General features: G+C 45.8%; 1 protein-coding gene and 1 non-coding gene across 2 annotated transcripts; one reads left to right on the top strand and one right to left on the bottom strand.

Moving 5' to 3' along the window:
• Window positions 1–4,849: 4,849 nt before the first annotated feature.
• Window positions 4,850–24,917, bottom strand: EXOSC10 (exosome component 10). Its single transcript, XM_072975403.1, has 25 exons — window positions 24,778–24,917; window positions 22,405–22,541; window positions 21,586–21,709; window positions 20,228–20,332; window positions 19,750–19,915; window positions 19,488–19,602; window positions 18,355–18,430; window positions 17,801–17,911; window positions 17,432–17,575; window positions 16,737–16,927; window positions 15,623–15,779; window positions 15,315–15,463; window positions 15,092–15,142; window positions 14,332–14,443; window positions 12,894–12,944; window positions 12,650–12,728; window positions 12,447–12,556; window positions 10,653–10,748; window positions 10,233–10,307; window positions 8,995–9,082; window positions 7,782–7,855; window positions 7,135–7,306; window positions 6,280–6,341; window positions 5,561–5,637; window positions 4,850–4,991 (listed from the first exon to the last, which is right to left on the bottom strand). The coding sequence occupies exons 1-25, from the start codon at window positions 24,892–24,894 to the stop codon at window positions 4,961–4,963; spliced, it is 2,670 nt and encodes an 889-aa protein (XP_072831504.1). The 5' UTR covers window positions 24,895–24,917; the 3' UTR covers window positions 4,850–4,960.
• TRNAA-UGC (transfer RNA alanine (anticodon UGC)) lies at window positions 13,844–13,916 on the top strand. The gene has a single exon. It is a non-coding gene; the product is annotated as a tRNA-Ala (tRNA).
• Window positions 24,918–26,069: the final 1,152 nt, after the last annotated feature.

The following is a 26,069-nucleotide window of genomic DNA, read 5'->3' as shown; positions in this document are numbered from 1 at the left end:
AACCAACCCGAGGATGACCTCTTGGGAAGCTAGACTCAGTGATCCACAGACTGTCCTCAGAGAGTTGCTCAGATCATATCTCATATCTGAATTAGGCTACGAAAGTAATACTGGAAACTGTGCTTTGAAGGCCAGACAGCTCCCTTGCAAACAGCCATCTATGGGAACACCAGCTGGGTTTATGTAGGCTTGCAAGGACTTAACTGGGAGCTAAAGGAAACTGGGCCCGTGAAATGGCCGAGGGGTTCTTTTGACATTACAAAACTGGATTTTGAGGACACAGTTGTAGCTGGCAGTCTTCTGTGCCTGCAGGGTCTACTGTAAACAACAGAGGTGTTTTTTTCTTTTCTAAAATTAGACTAGCAGGGAAAAATATTTGTGGGGCTAGTTCCATGGATCATTTGAATTGGAGAAATCTTTAAATTTTTAAAATTTTAGGGAGCTCTTACCTTAAACTATTACATGTATTTTAATTGGAACCTCCAAAAGGCTTCAAAATTCCCAGATACCCTCACTGAAAGATTTGTTGAAGAAGGCTAATGAGAGTAATGATATAAATGGTGCCTAAAAATTTAACTACTGCTCCCCTCTGTCCTTTATTTGAGCACTCATTCTAGTCATCTTCTGAACTGCCTTTCTACTCAGAAGGTACTATCAAATGGTTACCTTCTGAAATGGGACCACATGAGGCTGAGCCTTTTCAGATCAAAGGACTGAAATGAGGGCCATAGAGAACTTAAACCCAGGGGAGATCCCCAAAAGTGTTGTAAATAAATTACCAAAATGGGAGGCCACTGGTCTGACTAAACCGACCACAGCTGATATTCGGAGCCTGATAGGAATTTTGCAGGGAAGCCTTCTCCCCTAAGTTACATGAAGGGAAGCAAAACATTCCAACATAGGTTAATGGGTGTGTTAGTCCTTTGATATCACTGAGGTGGCCACCTAACTCTTGGAAGGAAAAAATAAACAAACAGAAAAACCTCCTTGTTTTGCAAATCTAGTATTTACAGGATCAAAAGTGTAGTTCCAGAAATAATCCAAAACCCGCTAGATCCTTTTACCACTCCCCAAACCTCCCCTATTTATGTTAAAAGGCTAAGAAATGAGAAAACTCCCCCCCCCACCCCCCGGGCCTTTAGGGAACAAAGTCAACCCAAGAGGAATTTGCTTTTCTCCTCCTATGCCTTTGAGATGCAAATACGCTACCTGGTCTTCTCCAGGAATCCTTATTTCCACCATTTTTTAAAAATGCAAATTTCAGAGAAGTGGGTAGGTAATTTGGGATTTGTCAAGGACAAATAGAAATTTTAAGTGTCTTCTCCGTAAATATTAGTAAAAAGGGTCTAGCCATCTAGACAGATGACCTTGATTTGTTCCACCTGCCAGAAACCCCATCAGAATCCAACTTTTGCAACTGATGGGTTATGCACTGTACCTGATTCAGGGCTGAAACTTAGATGGGAACTATGAGGTCTCTGTGTTTGTTTGCATGTATCTATGTGTGTGGTAGATGTGTGGTACTGCCAAAATTAATTTGTAAAAGAGCTCTATTAATTGCTTAAAGGAAATTAAGCACTTATATAAATACTCAGAAATATAAAGTTTTCACGTGATCTGAAAAATATTCAGTAGTGAATTAGTATCAGTGATTGGTGTCAAAGTTAGCTTAGCTTGTTGGTTTGATGCAGACATGTCTTTACAGTCTGTTATGTATACCTGAGTATAATACTTCTACTGTACCTAGGTTACATCAAATAAGACCTTATATTCCTGTTACAAAGTTCGTCAGCAAGAAAAATAAGGAAATGACAAAACTTTTAGGTAAATAAAACAGAAGTAAAAGAGAAGGACTTTTAGGTAAACTCTTTAGGAATAACTGTGTTTTGGGAACTCCTGCTTTAAGCATAGTACCCAGAAGCTTTCTGAGGCATGTAGGAAGGCCACCTCCTAACAGGCACAGGAATCTCATGGTATTTTGGGGACCTCGAGAAGAGGAATTCACCCCAATCCATCACCCAGATGTATAGATACCACCGTCAGAATCTATGACACGCCCTTGGTATGACTGTCCTGACTTTTTTCAATCTGAGATTCTTTATGAAAAGTTCCAGCACAGCCAATTTAAAAGAGTCTATGTGGACAATTAATCTTTGGCAGATATTTGGCAGAAATGACAATAATTTTAGAAAGAAAAAGATTATGTTTCAGTAAATATTAAGTTCCAGATGGGGATGGTATAGCTCAAGTGGTAAAGTGCATGCTTAGCACGCACAGGGTCCTGGGTTTAATCCCCAGTACCTCCTCTGAAAAAGAAAGAAAGAAAGAAATCTAATCACCTCCCCCCGACCCCCCGAAAAATTCTAGTTCTATTAACTGAGGTTTGAATTTATCTAAGCTAAGACTTTCCAGACAGCTTCTTATAAAGTTTAGTTATTAAAAGGCTGAGTTTTTTTTTCTGAAGTTTATCAGAGTAATCTAATTTTGGATTTGCCATGGCCTGCAACAAGGAGATTATTCACACTGGGAAAGGCATCAGATAAAGGACTCATGGGCAGCCACGTTGGCAGGAACCGTATCAGGCCTCTCCTGAATGAACTGACATCTGATTTCATCTAAGACCAGCACTACCAGACCAGTTCAAGAAGACAACATCTGAGATAGATGCTGACCAGGACCAGGCCTGTACTGATCACTCTGACAACTGCCCACACTTTTGCTTGTGAGCCAAATGTATTTCTTGGGCTCAGTCACATACAAGTTTCAAAATCAATCCAACTCCTGGGTTTGTGGCTAATTACCTTTGTCCAGCACACCCAGGTTGCCTTGGTGGAGTTCACCTCTCCAAGGCTCTACTGGGTGGTCTTTAAAATTTTTATTTTAAAAGAAAGTCTAAAAATAAAAAATGTAAAAAATAAAAAAACAAAAAGGAAGTCTAGTACTGTGCAAGCTGATGTTGCCACCAGCATCACCAAGTGAGACCCCTTTTACCTGCCTGGCCAATTAGTGATGCCTGTTTTGGCCATAAATAGTCATTTACGTTAATGTTGAATATTGGGTAGCTCTTAACAAGACCCAATGGGTTTACAGAACAAGTTATGACCTTGGCTTTCCCCAGGCTGGTTAGGGAGATGCATAATTGGCTTCCTTTGGACTCAAGGTCACAGGCAGCCTTGGAAACAGCCCCTGCCAATCTGTCAACCTGCAGGGCACACTGGTTTCTACCAGTTTTCCAATGATATGATCATTTGGCCACGATATTTGTTAACTCCTCTTATGACCCATGAAGAGTCAAATTTCTGCTCTGAACAATCCTACCAGTTTCGGGGAAATGCTAGGAAAATGGTTTGGTTAAGGAGGATTTTGGCTTAAATCTTTGCTAAAGATATTGTTGCTCCTACTACCAACTTAAATTATAGTTTGTGGAACTTACAAGGTGATCGTTTCTTGTACTAGATTAATGATGTCTACGTGACTTGAAACTATACATCACCTCTGTAGTTCTCTATAAAATAATGGGCATTCACAATGCACGTGCGAGGAAAATTGACTCAGGTCTCTTGTTGGACAACCTACAACTGGCTGTCAATCCTCGCTGAACATTCTACTCATACAACCACCAAATGAGAGAACCAGGCTATCGGGACCTGGCCTGGCAGACCGGATGGACCCTGGGGCAGGCAAGCAGCACCCTAGCTTTGAGACCAAACTTTTGGACACCTAGTGCTTTCTATCGAAAGATTAACGATCAACAGGAGGAAACTGTGAAATAAAATAAAATTTTATGGCAAGATAAAAAAAATTTAAACATAAAAAATTCTCTGCCCTCTGACCTCATCTCCCCACACTGTGCGCTGTGTATCTGCTTTATGCACTGACCAACCCTCCCCCATCGGCAGGAACACCTACTCAACCTTAAAGAGCAGCACCCTCCCAGTTTTAAGACAGCTCCTTAAAAGATAACACTCTTTCTGGAGCTTGTAAGGGGTCACGTGACCCACCAGGATGCCGCTTACATCTGGATTATGTAAACCGTCAATAATAAGTCATTTGATGTACAGCCCTGTCTCAAAAAACTTACCTAACTGCGCCTTGATTTCTAACTGGTGGAACAGTTCTCAGAGCCTTCTCAGATGCTCTTCCTGGGTTATAATCCTCAAATCTGGATTTCTATTTCTTTCTTTAAAAAAAGTACATAAAGGAAACCTAAATGTTCCATAATGGGGGTTAGCTAAAATGAATTTTAGAATGAGGAAAGTCTCATAAACTTTAAAGGTGAAAAACTACAGAAATACAAAGCCAAGTTTATAGGGTAAATGTATGTACACATGGTAAAACGTCTTTCTATCAAAATACTAACAGTTATCTCCCTGCAGTAGGATTACAGATGATTTAATTTTTCTCTTTGCATTTTTCTATGTCTTCTTCATTCCCTATAATAAACATGTCATTACTTTTATAATCGGGAAAAAATGAAGTTAAAAAAAAAAAGGGAGAGAGAAAGGAATAGTGGGGGACCAGATCCTCAAGAAGCCGCTCTAAGCACCCAAGCTCCTTTTCCTGAAGGTATTTTCCACCATCTGGCTTCATTCGTATTATCTGAAGGCACGTGAACCAGGTGAAAAGGCCCACGGAACCGTCTTTCAGTGGAGACTTGGGAAGCGCACTCAGGCCTTGAGCCGCTGCCCTCTCCTGAGTCACAGGAGACTCCAGCATTCCTTCTCGTGGGTGGTTCTGATCTCTCCAAGGGCACACTTACCCACAGACAGCCGAGGATGGCGGTCTGGACGGATATCTGCTCTTTCCCACCAGAGCTGTGGTGGCAGCAAAGGAAGAGTCAGGAACCAGCTTTCTTCCAGTAAGAATTATTTTTAATGGTTTAAAAATGAGTCTGTACAAAACCAGCACCACAGTGTGGTGCTTCCAGTCCACTGGGGGGTCCCAAGGGTCTCTTCCAACACTATCTCTTTGGCCAACTGTGCCTGAAACCTCTGTAGAGACAGTATGAAAACAAGAGAGTTAGTTCTTCCAGTGTGGCTGGATGTTGGCTCTTGGCCAGTTTACAAAATGTGAACCTTAATAATACAGAACCGAGGGGAAACGCCTGGGGGTCCCGGAGAGCTGGGCCGGCCCAGCGAGGCGGGTCTGAGCTGACCAAGCCCTAGAGGCCTTTCCCCATCAGGCCACACCCTCAGGGCCAGCTCGAGGGGTTAGGGTTCCTGCTTTTAACTCAAATATTCTTGAACAACGACAACCCCCACTTGCTTATTGATTTCTTTCTCATTGCTCAGAAACAAGCTGATCTAGGCAAACTTCAAACCTATTAGCTCTGCCGTGACCCTGTGGAGCTGTGTGGTTCGGGGAGAGCTAGGCAGGACTGGAACTGGCGCTCTGGGACGCAGTGGCGTCCAGCTGTCACCTCTGCCTCCCAGCTCACTTTTTTTTTTCTGAACGGCAAAGAGAGGGATTTGGTAGGGAGAGGCTCCCTGAGAGTCTTTCCAGATGAGGCCTCTGGGCCACTCGCTGGGCTCCCCGGCCACGCCGGCCGTCTTGCACCTACCTGTCTGACTTTCCCGTTGGAAAGGACATGCTTTTGTTTCCCATCGACTGTTTAATTTTTTTGGCTGCAAGGCATTTCTGAAAAGACAAGGAGCCATTTAAGCCGTGTGACCACCACAACCACAAGAGCTCAGAACGCCCATCAGACTCCAGCACCACTGCTGTGACTCTGGTTTTCTTGCAGCTGGATGTTTCTGGGCATTTCTGAAGGCAAGGCTGTCAAGGTGAGCTGCTTCAGGAACGGGAGGGCTCTGCACAGCCCTCGCCTTCCACATGCCAAACATCCAGCCACACTCCACGCCGGCTGGCAGCGGGGCGAATGCAGGCTTGTGCTGGCACCGCAGGGAGTGTCTTCGGCCGGCGGCTGTAATTCCCATGGCAGCAAACAGTAACACCCTTCAAAACCACACACCCGCTTTTATAGACTCTAAAATTTTTTTCTCTTGCTGGAACAGTTGATGGGTATTGTCTGTACTTGGGAAGAAATGAGGTGAGGGACAAGATCTGCGAAGGAAAAGGATTCCTAGATGGACCTGTCTTCTCAGCAATGGAAGAGGTCAAAAACTCAGCACCTCCCGGGGTGGGTGCAGCTCAGTGGTAGGGCCCATGCTCAGCATGCCCAGCGTCCTGGGTTCAAGCCCCAGCACCTCCACGAGCGAACAAACAAGCAGAACAAGGCGAAAGCACCTCAAGCACGCTACAGTTCTGCCTGTCTCTTACCTTGCCGGACTGGGGCTGCTTATTTGGGTCAAACTGGGGAGACGGTTTGGATTTGCTGTTTCCTGAAAGGTAAGGGAAGAAAGAGGCTGGTGACTGTGTGAATGAGCTGATGCACACAACAGACTACTGGGCCGGACGCACAACACTCGGAAGGGTGGGTTGTCAGTCTGCTACCCTCTTTCCGGTGAGAAACTTATGGCTGATGTAAGTTCACAGGTCATGTTCCGAACAGGCAAGGGCAGCCTGGAGAGCAGGTTCCTTTCTCATAAGTCTAGTCACAGGAGGTCAGGGGGCAGGAGGCTAAAGCACTGCCCACTTTTACATCAAGGAAATCCACCTGGTTTCTGTGCAGGATGAAGCCACTGTCGGTAAACTGGGAGCAGAGGTGACATTCCTGCCGAAAAAACTGCTGTGCTGCCCAGGAGGCTGCTACGTCCAGTCAGGAATGCCACCTGCAGCCCCTTCAAAGCAGACGGACTCTCGCAGGCTACGGAACCACAGAGCTTCATCTCACAGGCATCAGGTTTTCTCAACAAACAAAATCTTTACTGTGTGTGTGTATCTGTGAGGAAATGTGTTTCTGGGCACAAGCTGCTGTGAGGAAGGGTGGAGCCACTATCAGAATGGACAGCATCTGCAAGTCAGCAGCCCCTGCAAGTCAGCCCCAGGGGCCGAGGGCGGCGGGCTTCCGTCCGGTCACCGCGGTGTCCCTGTGTTGCCCTCATGGTTCCTGGTTCCAGCCACGCCTCTGGTGTGGTTTAATTTCTGCCGAAGTCATGCTCTTTCTTGACTGCACTGCCCCCTCCCACCTAACGTGGCCAGATGGTCCCTACAGGGCACCAGTTCAGGTCTCACCAGCAAAAGCCTTGAAATCCGACTTGCTGTAGTCGTAAGGGGTAAACTCTTTTTCTGGTGGATCTGGGTCTTTTGGCTTCTTGGAAGTTTTCAGTCGTTTCTTCTCCTGTTTCTGTTCTGTCGTCCTTGGATCACTCGTTGTCCGCTCTCTCTTCTTGGCAGTGTTCTCCAGCTGTGGATCCAAAAGACCCATAATAAGGAAGCCTGAAACCGTCCGGGAGAGGGGCCGCCCTGCGCGCCTCCTGTGAGCACACCGCGAGGGGGGCACCGCCTCCGGGGCTGTATGGATGCAGTGTCTGGGAGAGGAGAACGACATCGGGCCACTAAGCAGGGCAGGGTAAGCATTCCAGAGTGCTCCGGGTGCTGGGGAAGGAGACACTCCCCAGGCCTGAGGCCTTGTCTCCTACCCCAGGCAAGCGGGGTATTTACCACAAACACAGCGGGAGAAATCCTCTTGGGGGAATTACGACAAAACTTTTTTGAGGGGAAAGGAGACAGGCCCTACTTGACAAGCCAACAGGAACTGGGAAGAAGCAAGCATTTAATCTGAAGCCGAGGGTAAGCCCTCCTGATATCAGAGGAAAATCCTGACCACGACCAGGGGCATCGCATTTCTCAGAAGAAAAAGCAGAAAAGCCAGGACGTACGGCGGCCTGCTGGCGGACAGACACGGCCTGCTCCGCTGTTGCTTTATACTCCTCCTCGGCCTGGTCCCGGGCGGCTGCGGGAGAGAGAAGCGTCTCTGTGGCTCTGATGGCGGCAGCCCAGCCTCCGTCCTCCTGACCTCGTTACCCCACCTGAGCTCGGCCTCTCTGCCCCTCAGCCCCCTTTGCTGCTCCCACCCCATCTCCCCAAATCCCCGAAGGACGGCTGCCTGGGGGTCAGGACCCCGACACTTTTCTCATTTTCGCCCGCCCTCTCGATCCACATCCCTACCTGCTCCTCTCCCAGAACCCAACCCACTCATCCAACTCTGGACAACTCTCTGAGGACACCGCATAGGGATGTCAACTGTAACGTGTCAAGGACCAGAATAAAACCTTCTCCACGTCACACTGGCTCCCTCTGCAGCCTCCCTGACGGCAGCTCCACCTCTAGGGTTAAAACCTCCTGCATCCACACCCCACATTCACGTCGTCATCAGATGCTGTCAGCGCTGGCACAGGGTACAGCCAGGCTCTGACAGCCTCTCACCGTCTCCTCTACTGCCGTCTCGTCCACGCCAGCATCGGTGATCACCTGGATTCCTGTCCTGTCTCCTAACTGGTCTGCCCGCCTTGTCCTCTAGTCTACTCTCAACACAGTGGCCGGGTGAGCCCGCTACAACCTGTCAATTCACAGCCCTCCTCTGCCCAGAACCTTCCAGAGCTCCCCAATTCACTTGGAATGAAAGTCTGAACAATGGACCCTGCCTGCTCTCCTCCCCCTTCTCACTTCATCCACTTGGCCCCCCGACCACTCTGAGCCCGCACAGCGACCTGCCACGCTGGGGCCTTGGCCTTGCTGGGCCATCAGTCCGGAACACACTCCCCAGATCACCGCAGGTCTCTGCTCAATGCCACGTTCACTGGACCGCCTCCTCCGACTGCAGTACAGAAGCAGCCCTCGCGCTCCCTAATGCCCACCCCCAAGCACTTCCTACACCTCCCTCTACGGAAGTACCGGCTGCCGTCTGACAAGTCCCACGATTACGGTGTCCTGCCCACCGTCCCTCAGCAGAAGGGAGGCTGCGGAGGGCAGGGCCTGGGCCTGTTTGCTGTACCTGGCGCTCCCCGATGACTGAGTCAACAGAGCGCTGTGCACGGACTGCTCTGAAACAAACGCGCCGACCGAGTCCGCAGGGAGTGAGTGCTACGCTACCTGTTTGCTCAGCTGCCTTCTTCTTGGCAAGTTCTTTAGACTCTTTTTGTACCTGTACCTGGCTTGCCAGCTTCCAGCGGTTGCTGATCTACAATGAAAACAAACAAAACAAAAAAACTCCCGAACTCAGCCACCTCGGAATGCTTTATTTTTTAGTGAGGTGAGGCAGAGCGTGCTCACCCAATAACTACGCACATTCTATGGCACAAATTCCGTATCTAATGACACACAATATAAAACCTCATGCTGGCTTTGCTCATAAAATACTTATTAAAAAGGATAAAGTACAACTGTACTCCAGGCACTGGGCTGGCTGCTTTCCTCATTCAATCCCTTCCATAATCCTGGGACGAAGGTATTACCCCACTCCCACTTTACAGACAGAAGGCAGGCTTGGAGAAGCTAAATAACTTGTCTAGTGGGACATGGCTAATAAATGGCAGAGATGGTATTCAAGGCAGGACTCCTGTGAGTCTGATGTGCTTCTTTATGACACCACATCTACCTGTGGCACTGGAACACACCGAGGTGACACTAAGCATGAGCCTGGCACGGGATCTGTGGTTGCGGGGTGTGCCACACCAGTGAGGGGAAGCGGAGAGAAGGCGGAAACTCCACCTGACTCCGCATGTCTAAAACAGCAGGCTGACCACCAGCGACAGGGCTGAGGCCCCCGAGGTTCTGGACTAATTCTTCTTGCCTAGTGGAAGAGCAGTACTGGGGGCAGAGGGGGCCAGGCTGCCCATCTGATCAGAGCAGTACTTCCTGCACGGAGGAAGGCTTCTAACAAAGAGCACACGGGCTCCCAGGAACATCTCATGGGGACCCAGGGAAGATGTGTTTATTCTTATTCATAATGCTGTTAAAAACAAACCACACAACATAAGACAGGGTGTTTTAAAATTTAAGCTGTCACCTTGAAGAGCCTTAAAGTAATATTCATATATAAAAATGCATCAAGCTGTACATTTAGTATCTGTGTACTTTACAGCATGTAAATTAAACTTCAATTTAAAAAACAAAAACCAAAGACCTGTCTCTTACAAAGTTTCCAAATGCTTTTGAGAATCTGATTACAGCCTGGCTCCTCTCTCTAGAAACACTACGGAGCAGCTCTCGAATTCGTTTTCAGGGAGGTTCACAGATGGGCTTGTTTAAAACAGAAACCAGGTTTAAGACATTAAGAAGTCTCCTTTTCTTAGAAAGTCATTCTTAGAAAGGGTGACAAATCCACTTACTTCATAGATTTTTGATGACGGATCAAACTTTGCGGCCTGAGAAATATGAGCCCGGTGTTCTAGTGAAGGCAGAAACTGGAGAAATGGAAACAGTTGTGTTAAATGTGGTGAGAAGCGGAATCTGGACCCAGAGTCAGTGACACTGAGATGGGGGTTTCCTGGCTGGTTCCAGCGTAGGAGGCCTCAGTTCAAAGTGTCAGCCTGGCCGTGACTGCCTGGCACTCAAGCGAGGTCTTCTTGTTGGTCCTAGAGGACTCGACTCCGAGTCTCAGGCCGGCCGCCAGGGGCAGCTTCACCGTACTAAGGCTTTAGCTTCCAGTCTCTGAGGACTCTTGGCTTCTTTTCCAGGCAAAAGGCACCTACAGCTGCAGAAATTTCCACATCTTCTATCCGCCCTTAACGCACACTGCCATTACTTACCATCCTAAATGGATTTTCAAAGGACTCCATTATGTTCCGGGCTTTCTTCTGTGCTGTGGTTAATGGACCCTTCCCGTTTTCTTCAGCACTAGGTTCCTGCAGGGACGGAAAACGACCACTTACAACCCTAATCATCTTGTGACGTTAAAATGCGAGCAAAAGAGTAACAGTAATAATGACAGCTGATTTTTACGTTTATTTCTTATTTAAAAAAATTTTTAACTTAAATTTTTAAAAGTGAAATATAGTTAATTTACAATATTAACAGCTAACTTTTAAAGAGTCTTGTATGTATAAGGCCCTGTAATAGCCTCTAAGAGTACACAGTAGGGTGTTTAATACATATTTATTGAATCACTGAATTCTCATGGTGTCCTTACAACCTGTGACGTTTACGGCATTATTCTCACCATCCTGCAGATGACGAAATAGGCTTGGAGAGACTAAGAAAGTCTTCCAGAGCCTTACAGCTAACAGGGGCAGAACAAGGACTTAAATCCAGCTCCGCTGGCTCTACAACTTGAGGTTGTAGCCTGACACTCACCTGAAATTTAAAATCATAAACCTTTATGGGTAATCAATGAAATTATGCAATAGGATGCTGATTCCAGCTGGGTTCATGGATGCGAGCTGTCCTGCTTACGCTGTAGCTGGGTCCCCCCCTCCCCACAGAGCATGGGGGTGCAGCCCCCTTTAGACCAGGCACCCCCCTTCCTTGCTCAAACGTTTAGCTGCCTAATCACCCTAGTGGATCAGTTAACCCTGAGGTCAACTAAAGGTCCTAGACTCCTTGTCTCATGAATTACAGGAGCAAGACTAACTGCATGGAATGAAGTGAACAGGAATGTGAACTCCCTGGCGGTACCTCACCTCCCTGGCCCTGGCCCGCATTCAAGCCTGAGGGGAGAGCTGTGACCGGTAATTGCGTAGCCCACTCAGCCACCCAGCTTCTCGCCCTGCGAACATTTGTTAAGTTTGCCGCTTGTCTTCATCCAAATGAAGAGTATTCTTGCTTCACTTGCTCAGTTCTTTCTAGAAATTCTGGTTTTTCCTTTCTATCACATCTGCTGTTTGCAGTATTTAGAGTTTCATCGTGGGGTTTCCTTTTATCCCTGGTCGTTTCAGTATTCATCCACCCTGACTGACAGATGCACCCAGGTCTTCCTTTTGCAAAGAACCTGCAGCTGAAGTCACCGGCAGCAAGGAGACGCGCGCTGGGTGGGACAGCAGGGATAAGCTCTGTCACGTCCCAGCACAGATTCCAGAGACACAGCCTGGCCCAAGGGGGCCACCTAGGACTCCTGACTGGACGGACTCTCTGCCCGGACTCAGCCTCCCTCAGGGATAGGGAACCAGTTCCTACCCACCTCCTGGTGCCTGCATCCCCTGCTGCTCACCTCCTCCAATGAGTTATACTGTGGAGAAATGCTTTTGAAGTTTGTTTTTTTTTTCATCCAGAGCACATACTGATGGTGCTGGCGGCAGTCAGGAAGGTGTCTGCAGCACACACTGTACATTTTAGCAGAGAGCTCGCTCCATCCCTCTGGGGAACCAGGTGAGCTAGCCCTCAACAACAGATATCCAGGGGAAAAGTCCTGCGTACGCATCACTGGAGCCCACACACACCTCCCTGCGAGGCATTAGTGAGTATCAAGATGTCAACCTTCCTTGAGGATTTCTTGCAAACACCATCTTGCTGGTTGCCCCCACGCCTATCCCTACTGGCTTTTACTTCGAGTCAAAGGTAGCCCAACCCCCCAGGATCTTCGTCATCTCGCCGAGGGTGGTACTCACGTTAAACAACGTGATGACAGCGGTGGCGATGAGGCATCTGGTGTCCAGCAGAGCCTCCCCGTCTTCTCGGCCGGGGAGGAGGCCGTCCTGTTTCTGCGCTGGCTCAGGTCCTACAGGTACAGAAGTCAGCGCAGTCAAGGCCGGCGCGAGGGCACACAAGGCGGCCCCAGCCTCCCAGGGTGTCCCGGCGGGCCCTTTGTTACCGCTGGCTGGGACGAGAGGATAGCCATCTGACGGGGCGTGGGAGCAGTCGTGAGGGCCAAAGAGAACGTTCTCCAATCTCTGCATCAAAAAGCAAGCAACAGGTCTGCATTAAAAACCTCAGCCGCGTGGCAGGTTTCTGCCCCCGGTGTTGGGCACTGGCGTCTGTCAGGGAGGTTAACTCTGTGCTGTCTTTTACCGATGACGTCTTTCCCCAGGGAGGAGACAATAGATGAACCACTCTACCTCAGGGGTGGGCTGCGGCCCGCTCCTCCTCGCTCCAGCTGCGACTTCAGACTAAAGAGTAAAAACAAAGAGAACGTGAGGGAGTTCCCTAAGCCTGGGGACGCACGCTTCTCCCTCAGCCCAGACGTGTCCCTTCACTAGGCTGTGCTTCCCAAGAGCCAAGAGATTTTCTTTCTTCCCTTCATCCCCTCCTGTGCCTGACACTGTAATCACTTAGTGCTCATAATTATTTGTTGGATGAAAGAATAAAACCCTTTATCATGACAAGGCACAATATAGAAGGACAGCAAAGATCCTCCTCTAGTCACCAGCGTTTCTGTCTTTACTTGGACAAACTACAGAGCCAAGAAAGAAGCAATAATGTGAAGACTGTAAATCTGCTTCTTCTCAGATTCTCCTCTCTTTCACCTCAAAGGGCTGATTTTAAGTTTTCTGGGATCAGTAATCTTTCAAACAATTACAAACATGATTTACCACCTACTGATATTACTACTGAGGCAACACATTAAAAATTGTCCCAATAAAACACAAATGAAAACATGCCAATCTGTTTGAACACATTGTATCATCTACCCAAGAGCAGACATACACAGAGACGCGTGCTGCTGGACTCGCACCTGCGCGTCACACACCCTCACACAGACAGAAACTTAACCGTATCATCGGCCGGGTGTCCTGCTTTCATCTAAATCTGTCTACACTCGAGCATCACCTTCACAGCTAGCTGCTTCTGAACCCCCCTTTTCTATCCAAGGTTCTCATGTTTCCCGTCACCTAGGCTTTTTGTCTGAAGTGAGTCGTCCTTGACTCCACTTCCGTTATCTTCAAATCCACTTGCCAGTCAGAGGTCACCTCTACAGCACTCGGCATGGTGCCCAAAAAGAAGTGGCAGCCATTGTCATCATCTGTTAAGTCTCCTCAACCTTTTCCTTTGAAGATGGTTCTTGAGGGGAAGGTACAGCTCAGTGGTAGAGCGCGTGCTTTGCATGCACAAGGTCCTGGGTTCAATCCCCAGGACCTCCATTAGTTTAAAAAAAAATGCATCAAAAATCTAATATAATTTTAAATGAAGACAGTTCCTGACCCTGTCCTTTGCTTTCCATTTCTGTGACCAACACACTCATCAGGGCACTATCACTGCCTTCTGGACCACTGCCAGACTTCCAAAACGAGCTCCCTGCACCGAGAGCCCCACTCCATTTTATCCCACCAGGTTAACTGCCTCTGAACAATAACTAACCAGCCCAGTCACTAGACATCACTTGCCACTGGCTTATCAAAGATAAGGTCATAAAAACAGAAGGATGAGTTTAGCTTTTGCCTATCATCAAGACAGACTCACTGGATTTCCTACATCCTATTAGGTGTATGAAGGAGACAGTACGGAGTAAGATGCTAGCAGACAGGGCTGAGAAGACTTAGCAGCAAAGCTTCTTACCTTGAGCAGAGGCATCTCCCGGGCCTGCTGAATTAAAAGATGCATTTCATTGATCTGCTGCCGTACAAGGGGTGGTACAGGGTTACAGCAAGCTATGATGCCCTGAGGTTCCCTGAAGACAAGAAAGAACATACGCATCACTCAGGAACACAGCCCTCCAACGCTTCCAGAAAAGAACAACAAGCAGGTAAAGGCAGAGTGCTATAGCCAAGGTGAAGACTAAGGAAACACATTCGTGTCAGGGCAGCCGGCCAGCTGCTCCCACACGCCCTCTCTGCCGCGGAGCTCCGAGCAGCCCCGCTCCAGCGGCCTCGGGGAAAGCCGGAGACCAGCGCTAGCACTCTGCTGGCCTGCGGTTCTGCAACCGGGTGAACAGAAGACTGCGAATTTTGATTGTTTGCTTGCACTTCAATTCACATCATAAAACATCTAAAATCATGAGATACCTTGATTTGGAAGAAGGTACAGAGGAGAGAGCCTGAGACATTTTCCTTCCCTTGAAAGGCTCGGAGACCTACATGGGACTTAATATAAGGTGTAAACTTTGAAACAGTTCCAGTTCAGAAGTTTTACTTCCTAAATGCCAGCCCAAGGGCAGGGGTTCCGCATCCCTCGTTCCCCAGGCTTGTAACTTCCTTACAGCACTGATCTTCTCCGAGTAAACAGCCTCGAGGTAAGAACAGTCAGAGAAGCTTGATTCTGAAGGACAACATTTCTCTACTGAGAAAGTCAGAACATATTAATCGTTTCTTAGACTCACTTAGGCAGCTCTTCAGCTATCTTTAGCATCATGTGGTTTGGCAGGACATATCTGGAATAAAACAGGCAACAGGATCACATTCAAGTCAGCCAGCAAGTTCCATTAAGCGCTACAACCCGGGGAAAATGCAACCAACTTTCATGGAAAAGAGAGTCCATTATTTCCTTGTTAGCAGACCTGTTCAGTCTGGAAGCAAGCCGCAGAAGGACCTCTAGTTCCTCACCCATAACTTTCATCCTCCCGGCGAGCTGTCTTGTCCCTCCAGGCAAACAGCAGCTGAAAGGCCGTCAGCTGCTGCGTGTTGAGGTGCTTCTTTTGCTTCCTGTATAGTTCAAGGTAAGATTCATCCGTGAAGATAGGTTTGATGAATTTCTGGAAAATACCAGAGAACAGTCAAGATCAATGGGAATCAATATTGTGCCCTGGGCTCCTTCTCAAGACACTGGGCTCTTTTCATAAATGTGAAGAGCAAAGACAAGGGCCTGATCAGAGCCAGAGCGCCGGGTCTGCGCAGCTCGGGCCGGGTTTTACCTTGAGGCAGATGTCCCTGCTCCGCTGCCACACCACCTGCAGCTGGACGGGCTGCTCATTGCCTCGCTCCCACAGTTCCAGCCTCATTTTATCGTAAATGTAAAGCAGGTAATGAGTGTCATCCCGGGCGTAGTTGAGCATTTCCTCAGGCAGAGGTCTGGAATGGCAACAGAGAATACCGTTTCCCTGGTTTCCTGCAGGGCAGAGATTTGTCTACTCTGCGGGTGCTAAGGCTTTTTTGTTCCTTCTAATATAAAAGATTTTTTCACAGCCAATACCACAGTTCCGTCAGCATTTCCTGCATCTTAACGTGACAAGACATTCTTTTCACAGCTGGGTGCAAAGGGCAGCAGGGTAACGATGTGGTTAACAATAAGCCTTGTTGTCCTGAGTCTGAATCTTAGCCTGGGGTTTGGCATGTGGCAAGGGTTAAATAACAGGCAGTGATTTTTAGATTTTATCAATTTTCATCCTATATTTGGACTTTACTAGGTTCTCTTTGGAAATCCTGGTATGCAGGACTGGAGAAAAGCTTAGTGGCTTCTCCATACGACAGCTGCAACCTCACAGAGGAAGCTGGCCACCCGAAAATGATCAAGTTGAGCAAGAACTCCCTAAAGTGCAGCAAGACTCCGCAACAGTCTTAGCCTGGAGGAAACAGTGGTTACATGGCTTAATCAGCTCTGTACCTTAGAGTTCTCTCATTCCTACGGGAGGTCATCTTGCACACACACCCAAGCGTCCCTCCCGGGGAGATCTGAGTTTCACACAAGAGGCTGGCATGGACAAATGCTGAGCCGGCACGGCTCTTTCAACTGCTGTTTCCACGAAGCATAATGTAATGTTTGTTTGTTTAAGAGAGTAGTTCCCAGCTTTTTCAAATATGAAGCATTTTTTAATCTATGTAATATAATCAGCCCAACGTAAACTTCATGTTATTCTAAAACGTCCAGTTGTGCTCATGCTACTGAAGACACCTGGAGAAAAGCCCAATGACATCCAACTCGAGAGTCAAATGTTGTGACAGCCTGAACGCAGGTCTCCACGGATGGAGGTTAACGAACGCCCCTGCTCTCTTCTGCCAACCCTGTTTCCTCGCCGGGAACAAACTGACCGTATTCTCCAATCAGCCAGCTGATACTGCTTGTTTGACTCCACACTGCAGTAGAGCTTCAGCAGGTGATCGAGGGAGTGCCTGCCCAGGTTGAGAAGGCGTGCTGCCTGATGGGTATCAAACATGTTCACCACATATAACCCGAAATCCTTCTGCAGCCATTCTATGTCTGAATCAGCACCATGGAAGACCTGAAAACAAAGCCACAGTCATGCAGTACAAGGGCACAAGGCCACGCATGCTCTGAAAGGAACTCTGTCTCCAGGTTATTAGAACACTGGAATTAGAAGCCGGTATAAAGATTAAAATGGGTTCAGTCTTAAATGCTTCTTTTAATCAGGGCCACGGCCTTCTACTCTCCTAATTGCATACTCTTAACTGCTAACAGTTGAAGATTCTAAGCAAGCTGCTCTGCTGGCTTTCAGGGTAGTCATTACAGACACACAATCTTGACAGCACGGGCTCACTGCAGTAGTCATTAAAGTGATTTAACATTTTTCTGGGTGGTAAAGAGCTAAGTCTAAGCTGTTCCAACAGGGGTTTAGAAACAAAAGCAGTTTAGCCTGTGGTACCCTAGTGCTGGAAATTACAATTATTTCTCTCAGCTTTATTGGGTCTGCGTTGAAATAATGAAAACAGTAAACTGAAACGCACTTGAATCCTGCAAATGCAAGAGCTGGAAAAGGCTGGCCGACCTTAACAATAGCTGGGTCTGTGAGGCTCTCATTGAGAATGTACATGTCACTTCGAAGCTCCAGGGTGTCAACGATGAAGTCTTCTGTGCGGGTGGAAATCTGCATCAGGCAGGTCAGCCCCAGGAAGCTCCTGTAAGAGTGATGCTAAAACACAGAGAAAGAAGGGAGAACAGGAAAAAAATGATTTTCCCAGGCTTACTTTGACTGCTTTTGAAAAGTCAGTTAGAAAGCAAAATGATGAGATTAATTTGTAACAAAAAATAGATTTAAATTAGTATTCATTTTGTACTTTATAAAAATTTTATACTTCTTGAGTAGGTGAACTCACAGAAAACATAAAAACTTCACTCAGTGTCATTTCCTAGTTACCTCCAAGTCTACAGCAAATTCTTGACAATTCAAGAGCTTTTCATTCAGCTCCACTAGCTCATCCAGCGAGGACACAAAATGACACGGTGTCTCTTCTACAGGTCTGTATAACTGGACCACAAAAGTACAGGCAGAATTTTAAAAATTATTTCATTTCATCAGTGTTAAAAAAACCTATATGATCAAATAAAAGAGGTTGTATACATTAAAAAAAAAGTACAGGCAGAAAGAGAAGGATATTAAGAATCATCTTTCACTGAAGTACAAAGTGAATTATGAGTTCAAGAAATGATTCAGTGGGGAGAGTATGGCTCAGTGGTAGAGCACATGCTTAACATGCATGAGGTCCTGGGTTCAACCCCCCAGAACCACTATTTAAAAAAAAAGATGCTTACTTCTCTCCTCTCCAAAATAAAACTTTAAAAAAAGATCCAAAGCCATAACCTTCTACTTTATAAATGTTAAGGAAAGTCACTATTACGTCCACTCATCTATTTATGTGATTTTTCCTGGGCTACTCGGGTACCGTCCGTCAACTAAGGCTGGGCACTTACCTGAGGCTCTGGCTTTTGAAGGACTGAATCTGGTGGAGTGAAGTGATCTAGTTCGTATTGATAAGGATGTGCAAACCTGAATAAATAAAACAACAACAAAAAAATCTTTGTGATCAATACCATAATTCAAGAAAAACAACTGCTCTAATCCAATTTATAAAAACAAACAAGACCACTATGAAAATATTTTCTCTCTTTAAAAAGCATCATTATTTCAATGACAATTCAAGTGCATCAAAAAAAAATTAGGGGAAACTTGTTCACCCTTAAAGTATGGTAATTCAAAGTCTACTCATTTATAAAGACTTGAGCACTAATTTGCAAAAGAGTGTATGGCTGCTGCTGTGAATGAAACAGAAATAGGAAATATATATTTTGTGGTTTGGAATAATAAATCTGTGAGTGACAGCACACGGGGCAAATACCTGAGTTGGTAATATACCAAATGATGTATTTCTTCCTGTTACTCTATCAGATATTTGCATAAAAATCCTGCCTCTGGGTTCCTTAAGGGCAGGGCCACCTTTCATTACCTTTATTTCTCTAGCACTTAGCTGGTGGCCTCAAGGTGCAAAGCCAGGGCTGGAAGCATGAATGCTCAGACAGACTCTGCTCCAACACCCACCAAGTTTTCATCACCTTTTTTCTTTATACTGAAGGCAAAGTCCTTTTGTCGGTTTTAAGCAAAGTTTTTCCCAGATGTTTATACTACCAGTGAAAAATGCCTTTTTTTCTTTTTTTTAACTGAATTTATTAATGAGCCTTACCTTACTGTGTGAGTCCCTACCTAACAAGAAAGGGCAGAGTGATACAAAGGAAGGACAATTTTAAGAAAACTTGAGTTTAAAGTTGTAGTTCTGTGGGAAGTGAGCATCTCTAACTTTGTTTTCTCATCTCTACAAGGGGGACGAGAGCCACTGCCACCTCTCAGGACTGTGGGAGGGCGACAGAAGATGCTGCTTGCATGAGGCCCTCAGTGAACACAAGCAGGTTTGAGATCCGTGTCAGGAAAAGATGAAGAGTCACCCACTCCTCAGACTCTGCTTTCATCTACACATTTTACAAAAGTGAAACTGAGTGAAAATGCGGCACTAAGTACTCATAGCAGAAAGCTCAGACAGGCAAACACTCACATGTCCTGCTCCACCTGCTGGGTTCTCTGCTGATGGATGAAGTCCGCCAGGGCAGGGGGCACATCCAAGTCCTCAGGGCGATCCTGTGGGCGCTCCCGCCTTTCTTTAGAGAGTGCTGGAGACCCAAGCAGTGACAAAAACATTCACATCTTGTCTAGTAATGGAGCATTAACTGACTCCCTTTGAATTTGAAGGAAGGAAGGTGGGAGGGAGACCTTTCCCCTGTCATTTGTCTTTGTTGGGCAGAGGTGGCACTACTTACCCTGAGGGAGGGGTTTCTGAGCATTGGGCTTGATGAAGATTTTGGGAAGGAATGGCGTGTTGGAATTGTCAATCTTTTCTCGGAATTTAAGCTGAGGTCGGATGATGTTTTTTGCATGAAGCAGCCGGAAAGTTTCAGATTTTGTTTTTTTGCTATATTCTCCTGCCTATGACCAGTAAGAACAAATATTTTATAACACAGCAACTTGATGAATTAGAAAAGTAAATTCCAATTTAGGCCTTCCAAGAAGACAAAAGCATTCCAAGGACAATTCTTTAAAGAATGTATGTGTGTGTGAGACTTGGGGGAGCAAAGTAGACAAGAGTGATGTGATTAGGTCGTGTCTGTTTATGAGAACAAGTTAGGCAGTGGCCAGTTCTATGTCCAATAAATTAGAAGAAATGCAAATTAGAACAGGCAAAGGCCCTACACAAAGCTGACATCAGAAGTTCTAGTTAATCTGAAAAGCAGCCCTCACCTTCCGGTTCCAGCTGGACACTATTGTTTTGGGGACCTGTAATCCTGCAGGGAGGACAGGCTGTTGATTCTTATTCACACCTGCTGCTTCATCCAGTAAGATACCCTGAGAGCAGAAGAGGTATTAGTTTAGTATTGTTCTTTCAGGGTTAACAGAGCTAATACCTAAAATTTGTACAAAATACATTCAGGAAATTATGTGTGAGCATATACACTTGTAAGAGTGGTTCGCTGCAGGAGAGGTGATTAGAGTCATCCCAAATAATTAGAGCACTGTTTGCTGAAAGACAGGGCAACAATCAGACACTCCCAACCCTGGATCAACTCTTTATAGTCCTGAATTGGGAAGAAAATTCAGAAGTGACTTAACAGGGGGTAGGATATAGCTCAGTGGTAGAGCACGTGCTTAGCATGCACGAGGTCCTGGGTTCAATCTCTAGTACCTCCATTAAAAATAAATAAATCTAATTACCTCCACCCCTCACAAAAACAAAAAAAAAGAAAGAAAAGAATAATGCGATCATAAAAATAAATGAAATATTTTAAAAAAGAAACTGAACAGTTAAAAAAAAAGTGACTTAAGAGTATGATGTGGCCCACCAAAATAACTAACAAGACCCTAGATGCATATATTAAACATTGAGGGATGGTATTTAGAGTGAGAATGAAAGGTGTCCTCATCTACTTTGCAGAAGCAGACGTGGAGTCTCAGTTTGTGCACCAGGAACAGAAGTGCACTCGGGTGACAAATGGCAGCGTGGCAGGACTTGAAATCATAGAAAATGAGAAACCACGGAAAGACCTGTGGGTGTTTGGACTATGGGAGAGATGACTTCCCAGGTCAGGAGAGCACCACATAAATATCTGCAGGACTGTCAGATGGTTGAGGTTAGATTTGTTTCGGACAATCTGTGTGTGTGTCTCTAAATGATGTTCTGCTGTAGAATTAGGCATGAATAGTCAGCTAGATCGAATGATCCTTCCAATCATGCAAGTCAGGGTGTTCAGCAGACAGTGTACAACAGTAAAAACAGACTACATTTTGGTTGGGTTCTGTATCTAGAGGCCTCTTCTCTTGCAACAAACTGGGATTTGCAAATCTGGAAGGTAGATTTCTAATAAGGCACTTGAAAAATAGGTGTCCCCTGAGCAGTGATATTTTGAAGTGATATACTTGAAGACAACTGCTATTTTTGGGAAAAAGAAGCCAATTATCAGAGGAAGGGAATGTTGTTACGTGCAGGAAACTTCAATTTCCTTTCTTTTCATTTTCTGAGGTGCTTGGGTATTTTTTCATATTTTAATAATTCAAAAGCTCTTCATTTGTTAGTTGTCTTAAGAGTAAGGTGAAATACTCACCACTCTTTCCAGAATAACATCATTGGTATCAACTAGCAAATCAAACTTGTCCTCCAACTCAGTCACTTTACTCCGGTCCTTAATGTTGCTTCGACACCCATGGTATTGCATTACCCTACTCATGCTAGGAAGGACAGGAAAACCAATGTTAGTTTGTATACTTTTGTTCACCTGTTTACAGTCTGGAAGAAAGCTCACAAGGCTTGACTCAGACTATTTCCAATACTTTTTGATCAAACTAATAAAACCTGTAGCCTTAGAGCAAAAAACATTGCTAGCTGTGTGGCCTTGGGCAATTCACTAAATGTCACTAAGACTCATTTTCCTCATCCGTTATTTGAAGAGGTAGAAGAAATGACCCTGATGCTTCCTCTAGATTCTAAAAAATATATACAACACTATATAAATAATGTACTCTGCATTGTTTTAACATGAACTCTAAAATAGATTCTCTAATTCTGTCATGCAACAGTTAAACAAAATCAATGTTTGTATATTGTCTGTCCTAATTCATTTATTAGAAAGCTAATAGTTGTGACTCTGCAAGTTGTGTGAGAGAATCGTGGATCTAGGTTTTCAAGTCCCATGTTAATTCAGAAAGATTCATTGTCTATAGTTGCAATAGTCTATATATATATTTAAAGTTAAACTCAAAATTTACCAAGTAACACTTCCCTACTCAAAATCCATTGTCTCCTTTTTACATTTTTTAGCTCCAAACAGAAAATTATGGTAAGAAAAAATGAATTTCAGGAAAAAATCATTTACTTCTTTATATTCATTTCTTTCAACATGAGAAAAACAATATACAGTACTTACCACTGAAGCAACCTGTCTCCCTGTGTTTCACAAAATGCCTGGAAGCCAGGAAAACTTCGGTAAAAATCATACTCATCACCAAACTGTGGTAGGCCCCCAGATGCCTTGGTGACTGCCACCACTGACCCAAGAGCAAACTGTCAAAAACCAGAAAAACAAGCATGTTTTAAACGTGGATCCCCACTCTTTCAGCAACTCATTTTTTTCCAAGATCTACTATATATATATATAATGAATTATACCAGATGATGAAGATATACAATCTTCACACATCCAGCAAATATTCATTTAGTGCTGATTTTACCCCAATCCCTTAGGATACAACAGTGACCATGATACCCCAATGTTCACAGCAGCACTATTTACAACAGCCAAGACATGGAAACAACCCAAATGTCTATTGACAGATGACTGGATAAAGATGTGGTATGTGCGCGCGCGCGCGCGCGCGCGCGCGCACACACACACACACACACACACACACACACACACACACAGGAGTACTACTCAGTCATAAAAAAGAATAAAGTGCCATTTGCAGCAACATGGATGGACCTGGAGATCGTCATCTAAGTGAAGTAAGCCAGAAAGAGAAAGAAAATGCAATATAATATCACTTACATGCGTAACCTTAAAAAAAGGACACAAATAAACTTATCTACAAAACAGAAACAGATTCACAAACATAGAGAACAGACTTATGGTTACCAGGAGGTAAAAGGGGTGGGAAGGGATAAATAATGAATTTGAAAATTACACCTCTTAGAGAGTGATGGAAATGTTAGCTATCTTCATTGTGGTGGTGGTTTCATGGGTGTATACATTTATCAAAATTCATCAAAGTGTACTCTTGAAATATGTGTACTTTACTGTATAGGAACCATACCACAATAAAGGTGTTAAAAAAAAGTGAACATGAAACCAAGTTTTGGAGCTTATGTTCTTGAGAGTAAGGGAAGAACAGATACATATATATAATATGGCTAATATTAAAAATGGCCTGGGTTTGAAACTTGGCTCTACTACCTACTGACTGTGACCTTGGGCAAGTTGTTTCATTTATTTGAACCTTAGTTTCCGACTTTGAAAAACAGGCACAGTAAAAGTGGGTAGGCTACCCCATGGGGATGCTGTGAGGATTAAATGAGCTAATAAACTCACTCAGGATAGTGCCTGGCAAATAAGTGCTATTATTATTATTATCATCACTCAAATTCAGATCCATGGGCTTTTTAGGGGAATTAATTTTTGTGCTTTCATTTGGGTGAGCATCTAAAAGCAATATAAACATATTCTAGGTCTTTTGGATGACTAATTTATAATGGCTACTGTCCACAACTGGACTTGTTTATGGACTTCAGTTAGTGTCAAGTAGGCGTCTATTTTAATTGTGTGGTCTCAACACATGAGAAAAAAACCTGAAGTGGCTGTCATAGGTAAATGACAGCTGGTCATATGAAGGCCAAATGACATCACTGTGAGTTGTGTAATAAATGTTTTCCGAGGGGAAAAAAAAGAGAGAGAGAGGTGGGAACTTGAATCATGGTCCAGAACATGGTAGCAAGTGAGCCACCCAATCAGGACCATGGCTAGTGGTCCAGGAAGGAACTATTCAGCGCCAGATAAATGAATTAATAACAATATATGCTAATGATAAATTAGATATCATGCGAGTAGGTTTTGAGGAATTTGCAGTGTCAATTTACAAAGTATTTTAGTTTCATGGTCTTGTAAGAGCTATGCATGAGGTGTTTCATCCCAGGTTGGTTTGTTCATATTTAAGCACCATGACACAAATGATCTAAATTAACTGTTTTCCTTCAAGGAGGCGTTCACAAATGTTCTATGGCACATACAGAAGGGATACTCGGTGGTAGCTGTAACGGGTGATATTAAACCCAGGATTTGGTATTATGAAGGACTGGACCTCAGGAGAGGGAAGTAGGGCCATCCCGGCTGCGAAAGGGGAGGATGCCGGGAAGTGCGGGAAGCGGAAAGCGGCCGGGCCTCTCTGGAAAGTCGGCTTGGTGGCTCAGGCCTGGGCAGGGTCGAGGTCGCAAGGGCTGGGGACATCAGGGTGACAAGGAAGCCCTCCGACGCGGAGACGGCTCTTCACCCTTGGTACTGCATGGGCTCAAACGGGAGATCAAAGACCCAGGGAAGTTGGGCATCTTTCAGTGTCCGAGTGCGAGGCCCCATCCCCAGAGGGCGAAGCGACAGACTGTGCCCGGAGCGGGCAGCGGCCCCTCGACCCCTGCCGGGGGCTCCGCGGCGGCGAGCGCGCGGCCAGGCTGGTGGCCACGGAGAGGGCGCGGGCCTGCTTCCGGCCAGCCACGGGCAGCTCCCGGTGTCCCCGAGGCCTCGCGAACTCACCTTCACGAAGCTATCTGCGTCCGGGAAGCCCGGCAGCACCATCTCCCCGTCTCCTGCCCAGTTGGCTGCGCTCGTCGCCGACTGGGCCTTGGACTCTCGGGGACTGGGGGGCGCCATTTTTCCGGCTTGCACGGCTTTTCTCGCGAGAGTGTCTCGGCCAACGCGACGTGCGCGCAGCGCGCATGTGTAGAGGCTGTCTTCGCTGGGGACGAGCTGGGGAGCGTGAGTTGGGGTATCATCAGCTCTTGGAGCCCCACCCAGGGGAATTCACATTTTTCTCTAATCTCTTATGTCAACAACCCAGTGATTTACGGTGGAAACTGGAGGATCCAATTATTCTATTTCAAGCCAGCTTCTCCCAGGCTCTGGTTCTGTGTCCCTTTCACTCACTTGATGGTGGCTCCTGCAGTTATCCCCTCTCTGGCGTCTCTGTCTTTTCCCCCTCTGCTGGTTCATCCCTAACAGCCTACAAGTATGCTCGCCTCTCTCCCCACCAAAAAATGGCAAAACAAAAACAGCAGTCCATCCCACACCTCTTTCCAGCCATCATCACGTTTCTCTTGCCCTTTATAGGTGAAGTACTGGAAAAGGCGGCTATATGTTCCCCCTGTACTTATCTCCAATACTCTGGAACTCCTCCGGTCAGATCTTCCTCCCCATACACACCGCTGGAACTACTCTTAAGGCACTTGCTGTGAACTTTGTTAAATGCCTGGAAGACCTCTAGTTAGGAGGGAGGCAGCATTAGGCAGTTCAAGGGCGGATTCAGGGAGCTCTGTAGGGTGTATCCTCTCGCCTAAGATCAGGGTGACACACCCTTAATACCATTTGTTTGGCTTAGTAAGTGTTCAATTAATGTTAGCTTTTATCTTATTTAGATCTTATTTAGAATATCCTGTAGCAGAATACTTGTTCTTTCCCCTCCCCGCAATTTGTGTACCTCAGGTACACAGGTAACTGGCCGAACAAAGGGCTAGTAGTTTAGTTCATTTTAACAAGTCATATTTTGAGTACTTATTTCATATGTTTCAACCTAATACCACACGTCAGGCTCTGCTGAGTGCTTTACGTGGATTATCTCATCCTCAAAACAACCTTACGGGATAGATCTGACTCTTATCCACACTTTCAGTGGAGAAAACAAGACAGAGAGATTAAATAACTTGTTTTAAGTCACACACGCAGGTACGAGGAGATGGAGTTGAGGTTTGAAACTGCTTTAAATGATGCCTCGAGGAGATTTAAGGCCTTCCCTTCACACAGGTCACAGGAAACCACCCTGGATTGATAGG

Source organism: Vicugna pacos, chromosome 13 (genome assembly GCF_048564905.1).
Source record: "Vicugna pacos chromosome 13, VicPac4, whole genome shotgun sequence".
NCBI classification, from domain to species: Eukaryota; Metazoa; Chordata; class Mammalia; order Artiodactyla; family Camelidae; genus Vicugna; species Vicugna pacos.
Note: the sequence above shows the minus strand (reverse complement) of the source record. Positions and strands in the feature narration are given on the sequence as shown.

Coding starts and splice junctions, on each gene's coding strand:
- EXOSC10 (XM_072975403.1), bottom strand. CDS start 24,894: ATGGCGCCCCCCAGTCCCCGAGAGTCCAAGGCCCAGTCGGCGACGAGC. Junction 10,308..10,652: donor TTGAAAATCCATTTAGGATG/GTAAGTAATGGC, acceptor CCATTTCTCCAG/TTTCTGCCTTCACTAGAACA. Junction 9,083..10,232: donor CGTCATCAAAAATCTATGAA/GTAAGTGGATTT, acceptor TTTTCATTGTAG/ATCAGCAACCGCTGGAAGCT.